The sequence below is a fragment of the Xyrauchen texanus genome, chromosome 2 (genome assembly GCF_025860055.1).
Source record: "Xyrauchen texanus isolate HMW12.3.18 chromosome 2, RBS_HiC_50CHRs, whole genome shotgun sequence".
Lineage (NCBI taxonomy): Eukaryota > Metazoa > Chordata > Actinopteri > Cypriniformes > Catostomidae > Xyrauchen > Xyrauchen texanus.
Window position 1 is genome coordinate 15,126,776 of NC_068277.1, and position 24,138 is coordinate 15,150,913.

A 24,138-nucleotide genomic window follows, 5' to 3' on the forward strand; every position below is an offset into this window, starting at 1 on the left:
TGATAACTTTTTGAAGTAGTTTAAGAAACCAATCAGCCACAACATTAAAACCACCTGCCTAATATTGTGTAGGTCACCCTCGTGCCACCAAAACAGCTTCAACCCGTAACTCAGAATAGCACTCTGAGATACTATTCTTCTCACCACAATTGTACAGAGTGGTTATCTAAGTTACCGAAGACTTTATCAGTTCGAACCAGTCTGGCAATTCTCTGTTGACCTCTCTGATAAACAAGGCAGCTCTGTCCACAAAACTGCCACTCACTGGATGTTTTTTGTTTTTGGCACCATTTTGATTAAATTCTAGAGACTAGAGTGTGAAATCCCAGGAGATCAGCAGCTACAGAAATACTCAAACCAGCACATCTGGCACCATATTCTTGTTGCACTCTAATCTGTCTTGGATACTACTATTCTGATGCTAGTGAAATATTGTAAATCAACACTTTTCCTTCCACTGTCTCTTTAATATGAATCGCTTATGATGTATTTTTCCTTTTGATAAATGCGTCTGCCAAATTAATAATTTAAAAAGGAAATGTGATAAAATTGGATTTCAAAATGCCCATGCATTTCATAAACGAAACCAAAATATTGTCCTACCACCAACAAAGTCAATATAAAGCATTACAAATCTGTTAAAATATCAATCTGATAATACTGAAGCAGCAGGAGATTAATTAATAGCAAAAGTACAAAAGCTATACCAATTTTGCCCATCCCAAACATTACCATCCTCTGGCCCCTGTGGTAAAATGGTCCTTTCCAATATCTTAGCCTTTTCTGCTCTTATTCAGAACCCCTTTTTTTCCATTACCTTATTCCTCCCTTTTCTAGTACACTATACTCCAGGTAGGTGTTTTACTGTTGCACTGATCTAGTTCTTGCATCGTATACCACAGAAACCACAAACCTAGTTTCAGGTCTGCAACAGTAGCTAGAAACCTTTTAGTAACACTTTCATTTTGGAAGCACAAAGGGCATCCGACCCTGGTGTGATTTTTGTTTTTATAGCATGCACCTTTATAGCATTCTTTTCTCAGTGTCAGATCAGGGTTTTCTGTAAAATGGTAGTTTAACGGTGCACCAATAATCCTGTGTTGCATGTAGCATGACTAAATAATACATTGCACATTTTTAATTAAGTTTCCACAGAAGTGAGGCAGGTTGAGTCAGCATTGTGTTTCAGGAGAAAACCGATCTGTGGTGAGAAGGGTTCATCAAGGCCACATGAACACTTTCCTTTAGAGCAGTTAAACCACACTTTGATTTCGGAAAATAAAAAATAAAAGATATTTGTTTGAGGTAAAAATTATTAGCAATTTTGTATATTTTTTATGAGAATGAGAGCTGAGAGTGCAAATTAAATGTTGGTATAAACAAGGCCGTAACTATGTCTTGAACATTGGGGAGACCAAACCATTTTGGAGGTGGATGATCTTGCGTGTTGAGGTCACAAATATAATGGTCCTCTTTGGTCCTTTAATATTGTAAGGCACTGAAAGCTTGATAAAGGCCCAAAATGTTCTACTTTTTGGTTTTAAAAGAAGTTTACACTGTAGAAGACAAACACTGTGTCTGCATTGCTAGCAGTTTGCCTGTTTCAGTCATCTTTTCTTTCTTTTTTGTGCTTCTCAAAGAAAAGATGAATATAATTACAATTTCTTTTCATCATTGATGTATCTGTAAAATGGCTGTCAAGGTACAAAGATAAAAAAGAAAAATCATTATAAAAATACCATATAAGTAGTCCATACAACACATAGCTGTTGTATGGCCCCAGAAAGCTTGGAATATAGTGCACTTGTCATATGGGCTACTGTTATGATGTTTTTATACTGAACCTTTAATAATGCTTTATAGTATTTGTCTTTTTTTAAAAACCTGAAAGCTCCTGCTCACTATAAACTATGGTATATAGTTGCTTAAAATATCTATGTTTATGTCCCAAGAAAACAACACAGCATAAGGGTGAGTAAAAGGACATTTTCCAATTTTGGATGAACTACTCTAACTGTTGGCTAATTTTTTTTTAGCACAAACCTGACAAGACATACTCAAATTAAATGGTCTCTTTTAAAAGAAGACTCTTTGGAGATGCTGTACAAAATTCAGAATTAATTAAAGACAAAGAAATTGTTTAAGAATATATGACACTGTCCTTGCCAAAAACCTAAAAACACAATGTAAGTCACAGGTCTTACCATGTTCTAGTTCTAATCTGGGTGATAACATTCTACTTTATATATATATATATATATATATATATATATATATATATATATATATATATAATCTTCTTTTTATAAAAAAGTATATTGTGGTTGCGGCCTTGGGTATATATACATTTCCCCATGAAAGACATCATTAATGTCTTAAAGTGTATGAGTTTGTTCCACATTTGCTTAAAATAATTACATTGCGTTTACTTAAACATTTGGTGCGTGTTATTTGGCAGAAGCATTGCAAAATGTCAGATTCTATTCAAAGAGTGTAGCAAACAGATGTTTATGGCCAAACATTTTTTTAATTATATCTAGTGATCCATCATTAAATTGGCTAGGCCAATTAATCTCCTTATATTTGACAATTTTTTTGACAATTGGTCAATGACCATGCCTTTTTGGCCGATTAACAGAAGTGGGTTTGTAAATCTACCGAAAGGCTTATTATGGATAATTCACATTGTCTGTTTTAAAAAAATTGTTGAATAAATATTTTGGGGTGAATTTGAGTTTTGTGTAAAATTGTGTTTTTTCGTATTTATTTTTTTACATTATATCGGCCATTTGCCACCCTGCTCTCTGGTTATCGGCATCTGCATACATCAGGTTCAACTACTATCAGTCAACTAATATTATTGTTGGTGTGCTGTTCTGTGATGATTTTTCCCATATATTTTGTAAATGAAACAAAATAATAATTTCAGATGGCTTTGTTTTATCATCTACAATTATAAGTGTCAAGTCTTCCACTACACACAGAAATTTCCATCAGTAAGTTATATCAAAGATAAAGTCATACTAGAAATCAGCCAGTATATCTTTCAGAGGCTCATCTTTTATAGATCGCTTTCTTAAGCAATGCTGCAGTTTATGGATGTTTGGCGCAGCTTGAGAAAGCAGTTTTCTCAGGATGTATTGTAATGAGATCAACTCAATAAGTGCTGAGGTTACCATAACACACTATGTTGTTGGTGTGTTAAAACACAACATCTGGAAATACCTTTTGTTCAGACAAAGAGAGAACGGAGTATTCCACAGTATGTACTTCCCACAGTTAATGTTTTTTTTTTTTTTTTTGGCTGTCCAATAAATTTTGATTAGCAGCAGCTTAAAATGGACCATATATTTTCCTTTCCAGTCATTCTTAATTCCCTAGGCACCAGATGTGGAAAGAGTACTGAAAAATCATACTTAAGTAGAAGTACTGTTACTTCCCAAAATATTTAGTGAGAGTAGAGTAAACGTAGCTGTCCTAAAAACTACTCAAGTAAGAGTAAAAGAGTAGCTCATTTATAAGTACTCATGAGTAGTGAGTATTGAGTACCGAGTTGAAAAACCTATGCCCCATTATAATGAACACTGTATGCGTCAAAATGTTGGCACCACTGTACTTACATTAAATGGACCTACAGAGCTGAAATATTCTTCTAAAAATCTTAATTTGTTTTCTGAAGAAAGAAAGTCGTAGACAGATGGCATGAGGGTGAGTAAATGATGAGAGAATTTTCATTTTTGTGTAAATTATTTCTTTAAGTAGCACATGGGCCATGTTGTCCTCCTTTTGAGATACAATGTTCCACATTGATTTAGTTCTTGTATCTTTTAATCAGTAGTTGTTTTCTCATTCTAATGCATGATGCACAATTTTCTGTAGTTTGTGTCTGGTGGAATATTCTGATGAAATATTGCTCTGCAAATGTTTAGCTTTATAAATTATTTTATCAATTCTACTTTCCTGGTAATTTATTATACCAATAAAATATTCTCTACATCAGGGGTCAGTATTATTAAAAAAATAACAATATCTTTTGAAAATATTATTATTAAACATACCACTGTTGTATTCTATTCCATTAATACTTCTAAACGTAGCTTCTACTACATAATGAGTGGTTTTCTTGTTTCCTTGTTAATGTTGTTTCATTAATAGCCTTAATATGACATAGTAGACAGTGCTCAATTCGGTTACATATACACTTCAAATCTGACATTTTGATGCACATTTTTGTCCCACTGTTAAAATTCACTTAAGACGTAAAAGACTGCTTTTATGTTAAATCCTCACCAAGACAGGCATTGGTGAAATTATAAATGGTACCGTATTTGATCATTTAGGCACATTAGTGCACAAACATTAGTCGCCTGTCAATCAAACAGCATGCAGCTACAGACATCAGGAAGTAAAAAGTAATTATTTTATATTTCATCTTGATCAACCAACCAACCAGTGGTGCTCTTGCTATCATGATTTATGTCATGAACACCCCTGTTCTAGAAGTAGGACATAGGCTAAATATAGAAAACTACTCAAAAGTTTGATCGAGGACATCTTTCTTTTTCAGATAAACATCTAGATAATTTTATTGCCCAGCCCCATTGATAACGTTGCATTAATCTCTAACCAGCAGCCCAATAAACTCAGTGATAGTTAAATTACAAGCTACGTTATAGACACAAAAAATCTAGTAAGCAGAAATATTATATTTACCTTTTTTCAAATTAGAGGCAGGATTAATGCCGATATCTGGCTCGAGCAAGTTAAAGTCACATGACACGATCAAGCAATTGGCCTTTTTCACTGCGAAAAGCCCTTTCAGGTGCGGCCGGTTATGTTTAGCTGTAAACTGTGCTTTAGGCATTCTCCACAGTTGGCGCCAGATCTGCAGCTGCCATTCAATTTTTTTTACATGTGATTTGATTTGATGGGAGTCACAAGACTCTCCCTAACCAATCATGTTGATAGATAAAATAAAATCAAGACAAGGAAGTAGCGAACACAGACTGTGGGGAAAATAGCGCAGTAAATGTACAGTTACAGCACTTAAAATGTATTCAAGTAAAAGTATACAATTTTTAAGCTACAATAAAAAGTACAATTCTTGGGAAAAAGTAGTTAATTACAATAATGTGAGTCTTTGTAATTCGTTACTTTACACCCTGCTAGGCACAATATATGAGAGCAAACAGAAAATGTGGTGTTAAGTCAAGCATAACAGTGCTGATCTTTTGAGGCAAGAGTACCATTTAATATTCATTAAATATTCTGGTCTGGGTGTTGCTTAAGGTCTCTCGACTTGTGCCTGGCTGCTTCCTCTCCACATTTCTCTCCGAGGCTTAAAATACTGAAGCGGGTTTCCTGGATTTATTTCCTGGTTCTCTGATAAGACAGCTGAAATACCACCGAATCCAAATAAAAATCTCAATAAATACATCTGTACTGAATGTATTCGAAAGATCCAGCATCTTCTAATTCAAGCAGAATATGCTAAATCTGATCTTTCAGGCTAAGCCAATTTCTGCCTCAAACATTTACAAACATCCAAATGTTCTTACATGTGATATCCTGCTGCATGTTTGTGTTTGTTTTCTTGAAAATTTTCCATTACATTTTTATTAATACTACAGATCTTGTTCTTTAGATGAAGTGTCGACCTGTGGTGAGTGGTTATACAGTTGCTAAGTTTAACAATACCCCATGTGTAAAATATCTCTACCTCTAATGGAGAAGTTAATGCTGGAATTTGTTTTTAGCATTTTGTTTTTTTCAGTTGACCGCAAGCAACCCATTGCGCGTAACATATTGTTCTGGTAGCCATACTCATTTTCTCTTCATTATGTAAACAGTATTTAGTTTGACTCAGTCTGCAAACATTCAGAATTATATATTTTTATTGCCGTTTTGTGTAGGAATCTAAAATGGCAAACAGTCATCCAGTTCACTGACCGTCCAGAATATCCCTGTTTTTATGTGATGGCATGAATGCTGCAGGTTTGATTCCCTATCAGGGTTATATAAAGGCCCAAGCAGCATGTCTTGGTGAATCGCCTGTGTTGTTAGGCACAGCAGATGGTGCCGTCTTAAAATGACTGATTTTCTCCTGTTAAGTGAAGCAGAAGTACTCATTTGTTGTTATTGCTGAATAATTTACATGTTTGATTTATCTATCAGGTCAAGTTTCTTGGTTGGCCAAAAAATAATTCTGACCTCCACAATTTTATTTTGTATAAACCTTCATCTGTTTGTGGCCTGGACTCTTTTGCTGTACAGTACTCATCATATTTAGAGGACAAAGCCATTCCTTGATATTTGTAGTAAGTGGTATTTGCTATGGCAAGCATCGGTTTCCTTTCCACTTATTAGGAATTTGAACAAACTGCAAACCCAAGTATTGGGCTTAATCACATAACTCATCCTGCACCATTTGTGCTAAAAACATAAGTTCTGTCTCACTTTTCTACTCAGTCTGACTTGTAAAATTCCCCTAGCTATATTTTGGAACCAGAATATAATATCAGGGACCAGATCACTCTGTTGACTTGGTAGCATCTGCATAGCAACACCCTTGCAACCATATAGCAATGCACTAAAAACACCCATAACACCCTGACCAAACCTCAACAACCTAGCATCATTGCAGGGTGTCATGATTTCTTCAGAAAATGGTAAAATCCATTTTTATTCTTTTTAAATTAAAGTCATGAAACCATCTATTTTTAGCACATGAAGATGAGTTGTAAAATGGCATATATTCTGTGACCTTTCAAAGAGACTGAGAGGTTTGAAAGAGCATGAAATACGCTATGTGTCTGTTTTCACAGGAATAATTCATTTGATCTTGTTTGGTTGGGAAACAGTCTTTCTTGTTGTTTAAATTGCCAAACTACCGTAGTTGCCAAAGAGGAAGATTGCTATTGTTTGACCAGGAAGACGACTGTTATTTGCTGTTTGTACATTTATTACATGTATTCTCATTACATTGAGAAAAAGCAGCTTTTTTGTTTGTTTGTTTGTTTGTTTAAATATTAGAATCAAATGTGTTGACAATTTTACTTATAACCAGGCCCACACGAAACCTCTCAGTAGAAAGCTCTGCAGATTTCTGGACCATTCAAACACCTGTCATTTACTAACCTGTCATTTACTTGGTTGTTCGTTCATAATAAATTTAGGATACTTTTTTGTCTGTTATACTTTCAGCTGCCAATAAGAACCTTGTACACCTTTTATAGAAATCCATTCTGCAGAATTCCATAAAATCCCCCCTCCCCCCACAAAATCAGCACATAGAATGTAAAAAAGTTTTGTGTTACCATGCCAAGTGTGTGTGCTAGCTTATAACATGCAGAGAGTCAATAAAGCAGTTCCTACAAAAGACCGCATGTGCTCCAGGTAAACACTGAATGGGAAAACACTTAATTGTCCAGGCTTGTTTTGCATTTATCAGACAACTCAGCGGTGGCATATCTGACTCGTAACATCAGAAACCTGTGTGTTCAGATTCAAAGTGAGTGAGCCCACAGGGTCCAGCATAGGGGATGGTAACTCAAGGTTTCCTACCAAATAAAATCTTCAGTAAACCATCCAACTACAATAAAAGCCTTGTGCATGTGGACACAGTCACGTACATTTATTGCATACCGGAAAAAGAAAAGGCAGGTTTACCATAGAGGAAAGAAGTACAAGTTCAATTCAGGCCAGAGGTAATTCATGATACCTTGATCTGTCGGTCTCTAAAGATAAAGAGAATGGGTGATGGTTTGCGAATGGAGAATGGCCATGGTGATAATTTGAGTTCCTGAAATCTATATTGGGTTGAGGTGCATGGATGGTACATCGATATGAGACTATTGATTCACATTTCCGTTTAAAATGATTTTGAAAAATCAAGTCAGGCGATATTGTCACCAAATTGTGGATGGTATTGCTGTTAGATCAATAGGCAGTGAAGAATACAGATGCAAGCAAAATGTCTATGAAGATTCATCCAGGTCATGTGCATTGTAGAAATCTATTCAAAGAGCATCTAGATTCACAAGCATTTATCTTCATCACAAACCATAATGTTTTGAGACAGACAAAATGCTGTGGGAGCCACCTCCATAACTGTATGAATCACATTCGCTGTTTGAACTAGGGTGAAAACACTCTAGGGTACAGATGAAGAGACTGCACTCCTATCAGCAAAAAAATATTTTATATAAAAAATTGTTAACCACCTGGGTGGCTAGATACACCAAAAAATCTTTTTTGGACCATATTTCCATTAGAAAGGTATTTAGTGGATATTGTTATGCAATACAGTATGCATAATGTGTACTTGCAGTGTCTATTTCATTGTGGTTACAGCTAAGGAGTGGCATTGCTAAGAAAAGTATTTGTATTAGTGTTGCTTTCACATGGGGTTAGGGGTTTGTTCAAATCCCTAACCGTAAGTATTATACTTCTGTGCAGAACTTGTTATGCACCGTTTGTGCTAAGGATGTGAGTGGTGCATCAAATCATGCTTCTTGTTAAAGAGAGAGACCAGTGTCTAGTGCAGATATTTGCTTAAATCACCAGATACTGATGTTTGGCCTATACATCGGTGCATCTGTAATATATTGCCCGGTGTTGCCCAACTCTTTGACAGTTTTTTAAAAATGTTTATAATTTGTATTATTTTATTATTTGCTTTGAATCTGTTGACATTCTGTTCCTGTGGCTTCATGGCATAGTATAATGTCCTGTGGTTGCACTTCTGAGTCTTCGGCAGGTGCAGTAGGTCATTTGCGTATTTCTTGCCTACTGAATAATGAATACTAAAGATTCTGACAAACTACTGAATTGACATGCTTTTGTCACACTACATACACTGCATGCAGAATTATTAGGCAGTTAGTTTTTCTTATTAATTTTACGGTTAAACTGATACAATGCTGTCAGTGATTACTCAAACTTTATTTTGTATCAAAACTGAATTTTACAAAGAAAAAGTGAGAGTCGTATTTCTCAGGGGAGTTGCAGCAATTTTCTCAAATATCAATGTAAAATAACATAAAATTGCAAAGTAATATTTTGGGCATTTTAAGATATTCACTAGGCAATGCAAGCATTCTTCTTTTCAGTAACTCTCATGAACCTCATGTCCATTATTTCGGGATGTGTTCTCAACCAATTTTAACTCAAGCAGCCACCACCCCCTCCCAGATGTCATTCAAAGATGTGGATTGTTTTTCCTCACTGTAAATCTCACATATTAAAAGGGCCCACAAGTTCTCATTTAGGTTCTGTTCAGGTAAAGAATGGGGCCAGTTATTATTCATTCATCTTTAAAAACCTTTTCTGGCTAGCCAAGCAGTAGAGTACTTTGACAAATGTAAAGGAGCCTCATCATGCATGAAGATCAAGGTCATCTTGAATGCTGTTGAATTCTTCTTGTACCAATGTTAAAAGAAATTGTCTTCCCGAAACTGACAGTAGTTTTTCGGGTTGATTTTCTGTCCACCTGCAACCTGAAAAGGTCCTACAAGCTCATCATTAATAATAGCAACCTTCATTACCTCTCCCCCACCCTGCTGGCACTTGACTAGAACCCATATTATGTGTTCATTAGTCTGTTTCATCTTTGTTTCCACACGTCTGGTCTGTCAAGAGCCAATCTCATCACATCTGACCATAAAAAATCGGTCTCTTGGTATTTCCTGGCCCAATCTTGATGCATCAGCTTGTGATTCTTATTAATTCAATGACGTGTTTTGGCCTTCTTCACATTAGCAAAGACTCTGAGAACCAGGCAACTTGCAATTTTGATGACTCCAAATACTTTACAGCTCTTGAAATTGGTGGTGCTGGAAGCTAAGGGTTTCTGGTGATTTCACATTTTATGTCTTTTGTAGTTTATTTGCACTTTTTCTTCTCAATATATTTTTGAAGCTCTCCTGACTATTATTAACAAAGTATTTAATTGTGTGGTGGCCACACCTCAATAGAAGGGAAATGTCCAAGTTGTTGCTTGCTTCTGATATGTCTTTTTAAAATGATGAACTTTTCTGTGTCAGTTTAATAATTAAGCACATCTGAATAAAAAGTATTAGTTGCTTTTAAGCCACACCTTCTCTCTTCAAGAATGAAATAGTACTTGAAAATTATTCTACTTGGTTACTATTAAAGTTGATATGGTTTGGAATAAGACAAAAAATGCTTGGAAATAATACATGATAAAGAATACTGCCTTGCCTAATAGTTATGCATATTCTGTAGTAGGGATATAGGGATATAAACATGCGGGCAGGCTAATTTGACTTGCAACCACTCAGAACACCTTAGCAATCACAAAGCAATGCCTTAGCATGGGCCCACGACACCCTGACAGTGACTTTTGTCTTGTATTTTGTCCTGTATTTTTGGCTACTTTCACCCTCCTGTTGTTTTTAATGAACCACAACCTCAGTTCCACTAGAATGTCTCACTCCTTGGACTTAATCTTGGTCTTATGATCCTGCTTATTGAACAAGTCAGTAAGTCTGAGACATTAACCTTGCTGATCCCATGCTGACTATGAATGGATAGCTAGAAGGGCTTTTGTCTGATGACCTGGCAGATTCTTGTAAATGAGATGCTGTAGATTTAGACTAGACTCCATTTTTATGGATATTTAGATTTAGCAGTATGTGAAGCAACGAATGTGTCTGTAAAATACATTTTGTTAATACGGACTGCAAAAAGTGTGGGCTAGCAGTTAGTTTGTGTGCTCGGGCACACTTCTGTGGTGCTTATGTGGGTGACACAAGTTCAAATCTGGCTCAAATGATATTCAGCGATTATTTTAACTTTTAGCTAATTAAATAGGCTTAGGATCAATGCTGTTTTCACGTACTGATAATAAGAATATTTTCTTAATGATTATCAATATATATCGGGATTTTTTTTTTTTACAATTATAAATAGGCTTGCTCGTTGCACAATAGTATTGTCCATGCCACGACTGGCCTCAGTAAATGTTATGTCGCCCCCTTGTGGTGTCAAATATATTACGTCAGACTACATTGAATGGAATGCAACTGGTAGTGAATTGAAAGCACACAAATTGGGCTTCTAATTTAAATGTCGGCTGATGTTAATATATCTGCCTCAAATGTATCAATAAAATAACATGCTGTTCAATAATCGATATATATATCGATATTTTTTGACATCCCTGCTTTGAAATGCTTCACAGGGAATCGTTGCAATGTAGGAAAGGTCACATTAAAAGGAGTCTTTTTAATTATGTTAGGTTTTCCTTTTAAAAACAGGTTTGAACTCTATACTGTGTGTCTGTCCAGAAAAACCACCAAAAAGTAGAAAAAGCCACAAAAAATAAATAAATAAATCATTAAGATTATTCAGCTGATTTCGTGTCTTAGCCAGTCCTTGTTGATTATAATGAAATGTTTACAATAAGTGGCATTTGCACATTGTCACTGGCTGTAATTTTATTCCCTGATGCCGTGGTTATCAGATATTTAGCGGAAAGCTGCCCATTTTATAGCAGCAATGTGTTAGAGCTCTTCACACATGCAAAATAACTCAGAATGAGCCCTGTGAGACTTGAGGCCTCTGTTACCTGCTAAAAATGATATCTGGGGCCATAATTGTACCCTCCCCTCCTCATCAGCGTGATGCCAAACAGTAGCTTGATCATGCTGCCAACTCTCGGCAATGCCACACGCTTAGGCAGCACTGAGAATATGGATGTCTGTAACAGTTCAAGGATGGACAAGAGGCGGCGGTAACCGGCTGAACAGTAAACTTAAATGATATAAATGGACACAGACACGCATGCAACATGGCCACTTTCGTCTCTCGCTCTTGACCAGAATCTCCGGCTGCCCCTTTTCTCACTCTCCCGCTGATCAGCTGATTCAGCGCTGGCCGTGGTCCATCACGATCCGGCCACGCCCTTCTCCTCGTCACAATGTCTAATCCATGTTCAGAAAGAATAAACATGACAGGAACATGATAATACAGTTCCATATTTACCTTCCTTTGTTACTTCTGCAAAGTAACAGATAGCTCTTTGTGGATACCTCCCTAAATTGGTGCCTCTGCTCAAAACCTCACATGCAGAGGAGCTTACTGAGAGCCTCTAGATTGACCTTGCTCCAGTTTAGATGTCCCAGGGAAAAAGTGCTTACCTGGCTTCTCAAGGCATTATTTTTCTGAAAGGAGCCAGAAACGCATCAAAACGAGCTTGACACTCAGTCCTGAAAGCCTGCTCCAATAAAGGAAATGAGACTTTGAGGTATAAAGAATCGAATACAGAAAGTCCTGTTTTTTTTCTTTTCTTTTAATAAATTAAATGGAAGACCTTTTTTTTTTTTTTGGGCCAATTTGGAAAATACTTTTTTCAGAGAAGAGAAAGAACTTTTTTTTTTACACTTGATATGTTATAAAGAATTGTATAGCTGTATAACTTTCTTTTTTTTACATTTGTATTTGTAGTAACTATTTTAAAAATATATTTTTAAGGTTTTATTTTATTGTAATATAGTCATATTAAAAAATTACTCCCATCTCTGCTCTACAGTAAGTTATAATATTATCATGAAAAATACATGATATTGTTCCAAAAGTGCCAGTCTTAACTGATGTCAATAACACCCAGCTTGTGTGATCTTTATAAATATTTGAAATGGTACAGACTTTATAAAGAAAAATAAGAATACAATGTCTCTTTCTCTTTTTCAAGACACGGGACACGCTGTGCTGGAGAGGTTGCTGCTGTTGCCAACAATGGCATCTGTGGTGTCGGGGTTGCCTACAATGCCAAGATCGGAGGTGAGTTGCCATGCTTATCTCCAACACGTTCCATGTTTCAACACGTACAGTCTATTCTATCCCCACACATCCTCTCTATTCCAACATTTGAATTGCAAAGCACCTCATTGAAACATCTGATTATCTTCGCATTCAGATTAGACATGGCTTTATTCATAGTACCGTTTAAGAACTCTTCCTCCATTCCATATCAAGGGCATTTTGGAAGAGAAACTTCATTAGTGTTGGCTTCATTACCACAAGTGGGATAGTTATCACAGGCTCCAGCACTGGTCCCTTTGAGCCAAAGATTTGGACGCTAGCATATGTAATCCTTTTAATTGGCAGAAGTGTTTTATCCTATTCAATGCATATTTTATCCCTTTACTCTTCTCTACGCTGCCAGCTGCCAATGGGCTCTGGGACGAATTGAATTAATGCTGGGACCCATATCAGTGTTTTTTCTCTTCGGGAATGTTAGCCAAGTGTACATAGTTGAATCTCAGTTATTTGATTAAATTAGAGTGTCGATAAGCTATGTATCCAATGCATTGCCTTGAAGGAATAATTCACTGAAAAATTAAAATGGTCAACGTTTGCTCAGCCTCATGTTGTTTTAAACCCATATGACTGACTTCTGTGAAATACAACAGGGAAAAAACTGAAGAATCTTTACGCTGCTCTGTCTCATACAATGAAATCTTCACAACGGACAGAAAATATTATAATTGTATCAGAAAAGTAATCCATACTGTACTTGTGCACTATATTCCAAGTCTTCTCAAGATATACAGTAGCTTTTTGTGAAGAACAAAGCGAGGATTTTGGAGCTTGACAGCTCGTGGTCACTTTATATTTTCATTTCTTGGAAAAGAGCAGTGTGAACATTCTGCTAGACATCTCCTTTTTTGTTCCATGGAAGGGAGAACAACCTGACCATTTGGGTGGACACATTTTATGAATGACACTCTAGCATAGATGTTTGTTATGTAACGCTTTATGTGTCCTCTTATATAATATGTTGTTTTTATGGGGTACTCCAGCTCTACACAATAGTAGCCATTAGTAACATTTTCAAGCACTGACTGGTCTAACAGCATTTCGGTCCTGGTCTGTTCTGAAGGAAATTGCTCTAGATGAAATTCAAGAGATATTTTAAAATGATAATTTCTGCATTGCAACAATATCCACTTTGATAAAGAGAGTACAGTAGAGATGCGCTTGTTTTTAAAAGTGATTTTGAAACACACCTACCTTCTGTGTTTTCTCTGTTTTAGGCTTTGTGCTGTCAGTTTTGTTATTATTGAAATGATTGCTAAGGCAAGCTGCACTATTGCTCATATTTCGGGTTAGGATTTTTTAATATATACCTATCATTTTTTTTTTAATTGAATTTTCTAAGTGATTGGAAGCAGATTAATATGATTACTACCTGTAGGATGATAAGCAGATAAAAAAAATCCCATAGACTTGCATCGCAAGAGGGACCTGAGCCATATCTAAGGACCAGAATGTAACAGTGTCTTTATAACGAGGGCACTGAGTAGCCACCTAGCAACTACAATGAAAAGCACCTAAATCACTCCAAACACCTTAGCAACTGCATAGCAATGCCACATCGTGGTGGCAAGTTTTGCATGGCCCAGCACATTATCTTCAGAAAATGTAAATGACTTTATTTGGTTTGTGCATAGACATTTTCCATGGTGGCCCAAATATACACTCTGCCAAAGCTGCACTCTTAAGCACATGGATTATGCATTATTGGAGATGTCCATCTCTTTCTGTTGTCAGCTCTGGCCTTGTTTCACTGTAAAGCAGCTGTTTTTGAATTAGCCTGCTAATGAGAAGCAGTGGATGGTAAGTACTATTCCTCTGTGTGGTTTCGCTTCGGATCTCAGGGGAAATCTTTGCTTAATAAGCAGCAGATACTAATCCTCGAAGACCATGAGCATGGGGAGCTGAAAATATGGGGAGAAGAATGAAGACTGAAGGTCTTTAATAGACCTATAACACTGGTCCAGATTGGCAGGCAGTGTCCTCTGCTAAAGAAAAACTCTGTGTGGAGATGGCAGCACATTAGCAGAGATGGCACATAACACAGCTTATTCTTCTGCCAGAACTCATTAAGCGATAATATTGGTTTGGAAGACTTGGAGTAAACAGTAGAATCCATTGTTTAAAACCACATTTGACATAAAACTGTGGATTTGTATTGCATTTTTGAGGGGAGATAAATTAGTATAGTAGTATAGTATATGTAGTACATTAGTTTTGTACATGCTTTTTTATCAGCAAGGTAGATTACGCTAGCTAGGTCATTTAAATTAATATAATGTATAATTTTATTACTCATATAAATCATTGTTAATAAACATGCTTTTTAGCTAGTCTGGGAACTTTTACCTTTCTGTGTGTTTGTGTCTGGTGGTATTCACAACCCCTCAACTAATGATGGTGGTAATCCTTTTGCCAATATTTTCATCCTCTCTGCAATTGACTGCAAACTTTAAATCAGATCTGGATCTATTCTGGAATAGTACACCCACTTTTCACAATCCACAATAGCATGCAGTTTTATTTGTGTGTGATTTCCTCTCTGCCCCATCCTATAAAGGATCTTAAGGTTTGGATGTATTTTGCAGGTGTGCGCATGTTGGATGGAGAAGTCACTGATGTGGTGGAAGCTCAGTCTCTCAGTCTCAACCCACAGCATATCGATGTCTACAGCGCCAGCTGGGGACCTGAAGACGATGGCAAAACGGTGGATGGACCTGCAAAGTTGGCCAAAGAGGCTTTCCAACATGGTGTGACAGAGGTTTGGCCTCATGCACATTTAACCACATATGTTTCACTTTTGTGTCATTTAACTGTTTATTTAATTCATAGTAGTTTTTGTGGTGTGGTTACAAGGGGTGTTGGGTCTATTCCCCTTCATATCCAGTGTTGAAGCCGGAGTCCACATAATTCTGGTTCCTTGTGACATCCTTAAAGTTGCACTAGTGATTCCTGAGAAAAATAGTTGATATTCAAACTCAACTGCCAAAATAAACTCACCCCTCCCTTCAGTGCTCCTTTTGAAGCTCCACCCTCACACCAGCTCCATGCACTCACAACTCTCATGTTATTAAATCTAACATCAAAACAACAGCATATATGGGTTCTGTGAAACATAGCAACATTTTTGATACCCACTTATCAAGAAGAAAAAGAGCAATGTCTGCATCCTTCTTCAAGCCTTTTACCTCTCGGAGGTCTCTCCACTGCTGAAAAGCCTCTCCGATGTTGATGCGTCGATTGATCATAATCGTTCTTTTTTTAGTTTATATTCGTTTCACCTTTTTTCTCTTGGTCTGTTTCTCAGCTACTTGTCCTCCTTTGAGTCCACCGTCGCTCTTCTAATTGATTTCCCTCTTACTCTGCCTCCACCCCTCATCCTGTGCACGTGCAAGAACCACCCCCTGTTGCTGATTGGCTGGAGTAGTTTTGTGTGGATCGGTCTGCTCCACTTTTTTTTTTTTTTTTTTTTTCCATTTACAGAGCCAGTGCTTTATACAAATACTAGATTTTTTTTCAGCCCATAGACAGACGGCTAGCTAACAGACTGTGAGGCGTTATTTGCAGAATTTGACAAAAAGTGTATTGGATTAGAATTACTCAGTGCACCTTTAAGGGGCCCATATTCTGCACTTTTGTAACATTGTATTGTTTCCTGGATGTCCACTTCTAATTTTTGTCAAGGTTTCTTGAATCAAACAAGTCGTAATTTTAAATAATAATTAATTAATTAATAATATATAGCCACTTTTCCACCATCGGGCTAAATGGTTCTGAGCACGGTGGCTAACGGTTTCAGTAGCAGTTCCACTTGAACTCTGGTTTACTCAGCACAGTTAGCTAACCATACTCTGAAAGTGCTGACAACGTCGGCAATAAAAATTGTTGACAAAAATGTTCATTGTCGAATAGTCGTCTGATTTCATTTAACACAACATGAGATCTTTTGAAACGCTAATGAAGACGTTGGAGAGCAGCACTTGATTGAGACAGAACATAGACAGAACAGCTCAGTCCTGACACTTTCCAAACCTTCCAAACAGATTAAGATGATGTAGATCGCAGAGTATTATAGTACAAAAATGCAAAATAAGTAAATACAGAAGCAGTGTTGTCGTGAAATAGGAAACAGTGCGCCATTATATACTGTATTTATTGCATCTTTATTAAAGTTCAAATAATAAGGAAGCGGACTGTATAAACAAGCACAAACTCTGAAAATGGCATTTGTCTGTGTGGTCAGATCTGCTTTTGAGTCACGTGAAAAACAGCACGAGAGAGTTTCAAACTCCTCCCGGCTGATTTCTGGGGCGGAGATGCTCATCACTGACGCACTCTTGCTGCAGCTAGATTTTGTTTATAGTGATTGCTCGCAACATAGTGAATTATAATATGAGTGTCACTGTGTGTATCTTATGGTGAAGAAAATTGGTGATACGCAGCTCTATAAAGAAGTACAAGATTTTTTTTGGTGGGTTAAAGATGGATCAAAATCAAGTGAACCAAAAGGTGAGAGGGTGTAGTCTTATCCTATTTATACAATGCAAAAAAACAAATTTTTTGAATGTCTTTTTTTCCAATATAAATATATAAAATTCCTTATGTATGTTTACTTTAGCAGCTATACTGCAGAATATTTTTTTTTGAATATAGTATTTAATTAATTTTAATATTTAAATATTTTAAAATATCAATTTTTCCATTTTAAATGACCTAAAAATCCTTAAAACAAGATCCATTTACCTGAGAAGAAACATATACAATATTTAGACTTGCTTTTAGAGCATTTATTTTGAATATGAGTATATTTGTTTTACTGCACTGGCAGAAGTATGAACAAGTGAAAAAAGATTTAAGATACATTCTCTTAAAGCAAGTCGAAATATCTTATATGTTGCTTATAAGTAAATGTATCTTATTTTAAGGATTTTTAGGTAATTTAAAATGGAAAACAAGACAATAACACTTGATAACAATAGGATTTATTACAGTGAGATTTGTAAATAATTAAACAATAAAAAATCCAAGTAGTTCCCCTATAATTCAGTGAATGTCATTTAGAGGTATTTCTAAAAGATGATTTTGTCCTTTTTTTTTGGTTAGTAAGCACGTTTAATACAACATTTTAAGTCGGGCACAAGCTGAATAGTCAGTTAAGAGCTAATGATTAATCGTTAGATTAGTCGAATTATCGCTCTAATAATCGTTAGATTAGTTGAATTATCGCTCTAATAATCGTTAGATTAGTCGAATTATCGCTCTAATAATCGTTAGATTAGTTGAATTATCGCTCTAATAATCGTTAGATTAGTCGAATTATTGCTCTAATAATCGTTAGATTAGTCGACTATAAATATAATTGTTAGTTGCAGCCCTACTCTGGAAAGAGAACTGTGTTAATGGCATGATTTTGAAAACGTGGCATATCATGATTGGTCTTTCCTGGGGTCGGCAAACGTTTTGACATGGAGTGTTATTTTTTATTTTCCTGGTCAATGGCTGTGCCAACCACACCCCTCCCCCCACTAAAAGAAAAACAACATGTGCATGTATGAGATTTTCCCGAAATTTGAGTCCACTTGTGAAAAAATTTCTATTTTGCATTATTTTTCATTACAAATTATATCAGCATAACAGTTAATGCATGTGAATTTTCTCACAGCATCTTGTCAAAGTGCTTTAAACAAAGTCATTTTGTACAAAATGAGTTACAGTTAATGTCACATTAGCTTTTTTGATTCTCGAAATTGTGTGGAATCTTTAATATTTCTTGAATTATGTCATACATTTTTCAAAATCACACAGAGGGGTAATCACTAGCATGCAAGCAACAGCGAGAGAGGAGCAGTCTATTTTATTTATATGAAGTTGTCCTTCCTCATGATCGCGTGGTGTGTTTTCATCAGCTGAATGGGAGGCTAAACACTATCAAAGTGTGACAAGACTTGCGCTGCGCATGCAAGCCAATTCGCGCATCACAAGCTGATCAACTATTTAGCTCTTTTCGGTGAAGTGCACCTGCAAAATCCTAAAACTTTATTTCCAAGTTTAATTTATATTTTAAACCCCAAGATGTGGGTTTATGTTTTCTCTTTTAATGTAATTTTTAATGTGACCGTGGTTTTAGGATGGTGTACCTGTATGCTGGGTTGGAAATTTCGAGGATTAATAGTGGTGTTTTCCTTCATGACGTGTTCTAAAAACAAAAAGAATCACAGAAGCAACGCAGGCACGTGATTAACCAAAAGTGAAGCGCTGACGACTGGCTTGCACGAATCTGTTGGGTATACTGCAGTCTCGAAAATATGTAAACTTTTTGTTTATCCTCCCCTTCAGCTCATGAAAACATGCTGCATGATCACGAGGAAGGATTACATCAAGATGTAGATTGGAATGAAGGTGTGGAATTCTTAAACATCTTAAAAAGTCTATACTCTCGTTGTTGCTGGCGTGCGTGTGATAATGCTGGCACACGTGTGCCGTAGGTTGCCGACCCCTGGTCTATTCTATTCCTAATTTGCAGCACCACAATGGTAAAAGAAACTGTAATTGTGCCAGTGAACCTGGATTGATACAGAACGACATGATTCAGCATGTCCATGTCCACTGTATCCATTCAGTTGTGGAAAAGTAGCTTAAGTGATGCCTGTTATGATTGACTAACCTCCATGTAGCGAAGTAGTGTGAAAAGCATTGATGCGTAAATAGGGGTGGTCTTATTTTAATGTTCTCATGGTTTTTGACGTAAATACCATGCCTTCTGAATGAACTTTTGCTTATGTACTTGTTTTCATAAATGGTCTGGTAGAATTGGAGAGGATGTTTTGCATTTGGGGATGTCTACATAGTACATCAAACTTTTTTATTTCAAGAGAGCAAAGACAGTCCTGTTACCATGACATGGACAATTGCTTCTCTGACTCATCTGCTATTTTTACTGCCCTCTGCCATTATCTACATCAGTTGTTCTGTGCTATGACACAGTGGATGTGCTTCAATTGATATTCTTGTGGCTGAAACGGTTCAATTTGGGCCTTTTTAACCTTCAACTGTAACCAGCAGCAGCATTTAAGGAGTCTGAAATGTGCAGATCAAAATAGATTGAGTGGAATTTTTATTTGTTTTGAAGACGGCAATGGTGGGGGCTGTTGAAGGAATGCTCTGTATTTGAATTGAGCGCACTTCATTTGCAAACGCCTTGGGTCATATAATAATTTACTTGTCAGGGTGACGTTTTTTAAATTTAAATGTCACATTAAATGGCATTTTTCACCAAGACATCTTCATGTGGATTTTTCAGAGCGTGAACAGTATTGACATTCTTAACACCTAATTATTTAAAGGCATTTGAGCTAAACTGCTATAAGACGCTGAGCAATGGAGCAGTATTAGATTCAGCCCTTCACTCACACATGGTCGTGCACTGGGGTTGTACTATTGGCCGTGGCCCAACAAAAGGACAATGGTGGTGAGCAGTGCCAAGACTACCTACCGCATTGTGCTGTATATGGATTATGTGCAAGCAGGCTTATATTGAACAATGATGTGAGAGGGCTTTTTCCTACAGAGTTTCTGTAAAACCACTTTAAATTTGCTTCTCAGATTCATATGGATTGCCTTGGTTTTCATGTTTGCAACATGTATGCTCTACAGCATAGAATAATGATTGAAGAGGTGTTATGAGTCATTATATTACGAAAAGGGAGGCTATTATATTGTGGAACCCAAAGGAGAATCTAGATCTATGATGGTTTGTCAAGCATCCAACAGGCCCATAACTCAAATATTAAAACCAAGCACATCTAACTGGCAATATTTGCAACCTGAAACAACAGACTGATCATTTATAATAAACCACTGGATGTTTTCTATATAATTTGAGTGTACCTCAGTATGAGTTTATAGGTCACTTAGAAATCATACTGTATGACTCTTGGCAAGGATCAACAATGCTTAAACAATATTCAGTGACATTTTTACTGTAAATAGTTTAAGTCCAAATAAATCCAATCAAGAAATTATAAAGTCCAAATATATCTGATGTGTAAGCTCAAAAACACACAAACACACTTTATGGAGGAAACAATATAATGTCTCTGTAAATAGTGAGTTTGAATTAAAGGTTCCTCTCTTTATATTACTTTATTATTGCATGCCAAAGATTGATGGATAATCTCTACGTTACATTTTTCATTTAAACACTTTGACACGGGTCGGAACTTAGGCTGGGTATCACCAACCACCTCACGATAATATACTGTATGTATGCATACAGTATACATACATACATACAGTATACTGTATGTATGTATGCATGTATTTCTAGATATATATATTTCTATATAATATACATGCATGTCACGATTCAATATATCATGATACATATCAAAATCATAATTGGATCACGATTAAAACTTCCCTAAACATGTAAGACAATAAAAACATACAGTACATACAGTAATGCATTTGTTAATGTATATAACCTTATTATAAAGTGCTACCATAAAATTATTGGGACAGGGATCTAAAGTATCATAGAACTTCTTTAGAAAAAGTATTGCAATATATCGATATATGATTATATCGGCATTGAGCCTGGTAACGGTTGAAAATCTGCTTTGTGTCATTTACCTTTTCCCCCCACTTCTATCTCTTTTACATCTTTCTTGCTAGCCCTATATGTAAAAGTGCCAACAATGTCAAAAATAGAAAACAAAGTTACTGTGGTTTCAAATCAAGTAAACTATTCAAAGAATAATAATTGTAGAACCAGAAGATTGATAGATTAAGCTGTTTGTCAATTGTCTGACAGGCCCACAGAACTAAGAAGAATAAATTAGTTTTCGCCAAGCTGTATTTAAGTTATTTTTCTGGTGTCTAAATCATGAGCATTGCATGTGCCAGCAGTCAGATTTGTTTGGCAAACAAGATCCATGTTGCGTAGAGAAGGCCAATGCAAATAAGACTCTGGTCTATGTAAACTCTGTGCCTGAATTGATGCCCACAATCGAGCAGGTGTGTTCTTTAACAAAGAGTAAACTCTCAAAGGCCAAGCTTTGCGCTGCAGAATTTCGGCATGCTATTTGTCATGTAGACTATTATTGCTGTTTTGTTAAATGATATAAGGTACAGTTAAATGACACTAAGGTCCAAAGAAAAAAATTATCAAAGGTAACAAACAAACAGCATCTGCATCAAGTTATTTGTACTGCTGGCCTTTCCTTATGGCAGCTTTGTGAAATGAAAGTCATGTGGCCATTTAAACATGCCTCGTTAATGTAGTGTGACCATTTTTCACGAGCTTATTATCGTTTCTGACAGTTTTACTTTGCATTATTGCGGTTCATCTAAGAGGTAGAGTACAAAAGCCTGGTGCTGTTTGTCTTTCATTTTCCCTGCCAATTGAACATGCGTGATAAATGACTTGAGAACATTAGCATTGTCTCTAAAGGTCATGATAGCACTTCAAATGTCTATGATGCTTTGAAAATGCTTTTTACAGAAAATCCAATTCAAACTCCATTCATCAGAAACGTTATTTCATTGTTTTTGAGTATCTTCAACGATTATCCTCCTGTCTTGGCAATGTAGCTCTTGCATCTGGCCTTTGACACTTTACTTGAGTTAGAGTGGGCTTGCATGCGGTGTTGGGGAAGCTACTTTGTTAATGTAGCTTCTAAAGCTAAAATCTTCTAAATTAAATGACCTTTTTAAAAGGTAGCTAACTAGTCCCTAAATATGTAACTACAAAATGATTTATTTTAAAAACTTATTTTCGCAATCAGAGAAGTATTTATTTGGAACAAATACAATAAAGATCCTTGATGGTCTGACAGCATTAAACTTGAACAGATAAATAAACGCTAATTATAACTGGATAACACCATCATTTATACAGTGTTACTAAGGCTACGTCCACACTAAAACATTATGTTTTACGTATTGATGCTACGTTTATGCCTCTCATCCACACTTGAACATCATTTTCCTCCACCAAAAACATTGACTTGAGAAAACTTTAAATAATAAAAATTGCTCTTTATTGCTGCAAACTTTGGGGAAACAAACCTTTTTAGGAAATTTAAACCGATTAATGTGGACAGAGTTACTCCCCAACACTGCTTGCATGAAGCTGACAACGAAAGAGTATGGCTTTTTCACGACTGCATATTTCTGTTTCCCCAATATAGGGCCGTGGAGGACGGGGCTCCATCTTCGTGTGGGCTTCAGGGAATGGCGGACGAGAGAAGGACAGCTGTAACTGCGACGGCTACACCAACAGCATCTACACGCTGTCAATCAGCAGCAGTACGCAAAGCGGCAATGTGCCCTGGTACAGCGAGGCCTGTTCCTCCACCCTCGCCACAACCTACAGCAGTGGAGGCCTCAATGAGAAACAGATTGTGAGTCTCTCTCAAGCCTTGAAAATCAGCAACAGTTATCCTTTAATTGAAGAAGTGCCATAGCAAATGTAATCCTAAAATAGTGGCTCTCAAAACGGCTGGAGATCAGAAGTTAAACCACCAAGCCAATTTATGAAGAATGGTTTCAACAGCTTTAAAGATCTTAAAGGCTTTTTGCTGTCAATGAATATTGTGGACACTAACAGTGGGAGAATGGATGTCCTCATCTTCAGGGCCCATGTTGAGTTTTATCAAATTGAATCTAGTGTTCAAGTGCTTTTCCAGACCTCAGAGTTCTTAAACATGAATATGCCTGTGATTCTAAACAGCAACCTCTCACAATCAGTTCATGTCTTGATTTCATCATTCTCTTTGGACTATTTCTTAGACAAGACATGAATGAAACTTCAAATGCAGAGTCAACAATACGTCTAATAACCGAAGGTGGACTTAAAAAAAATAAGTAAACACTGTGGCACTTGCTCTTTTTGTTGTATTTCACCCAAAGAAACAGAGACTATTACTATATACTATTGCTTTATACTTTGGGTTAGGGATTAAAAAAAAAAAAAAACCCTAACCCCATTTATTCTGTTGTCATGTATCATCTCTTATCATTTGTTTTGCGTGCATTAATGGTACCACATATTTACAGTATATCCTATTACTTTTCTAAGTAACCAGATGTTCTTTTTTCACACGTAAAACAGACATAAAACAAACAAAAAAACATACTTGCATTGAAGCAAGGACATGAACCATATCTATATAGAGACATGGAGGTTGGCTCTTTCCACTTGGCCTGACATCATAGTAGCCAGGAAAATCTGTTTCTCTTGGCACTTTTTCTGTTTTTATTTCTTTACCTGGCTCAGTGGTGACCAAGGCATGCTCC

General features: G+C 36.4%; 1 protein-coding gene across 2 annotated transcripts in view; it reads left to right on the top strand.

Moving 5' to 3' along the window:
- Positions 1-24,138, top strand: part of furina (furin (paired basic amino acid cleaving enzyme) a) — a 134,646-nt gene that overhangs the window by 93,038 nt on the left and 17,470 nt on the right. For both annotated transcript variants that reach the window (XM_052150912.1, XM_052150906.1), the window contains exons 7-9: positions 12,716-12,804; positions 15,429-15,601; positions 23,031-23,243. In XM_052150912.1, the coding sequence (XP_052006872.1) occupies positions 12,716-12,804; positions 15,429-15,601; positions 23,031-23,243 (475 nt within the window). The remainder of the gene's footprint in view (positions 1-12,715; positions 12,805-15,428; positions 15,602-23,030; positions 23,244-24,138) is intronic.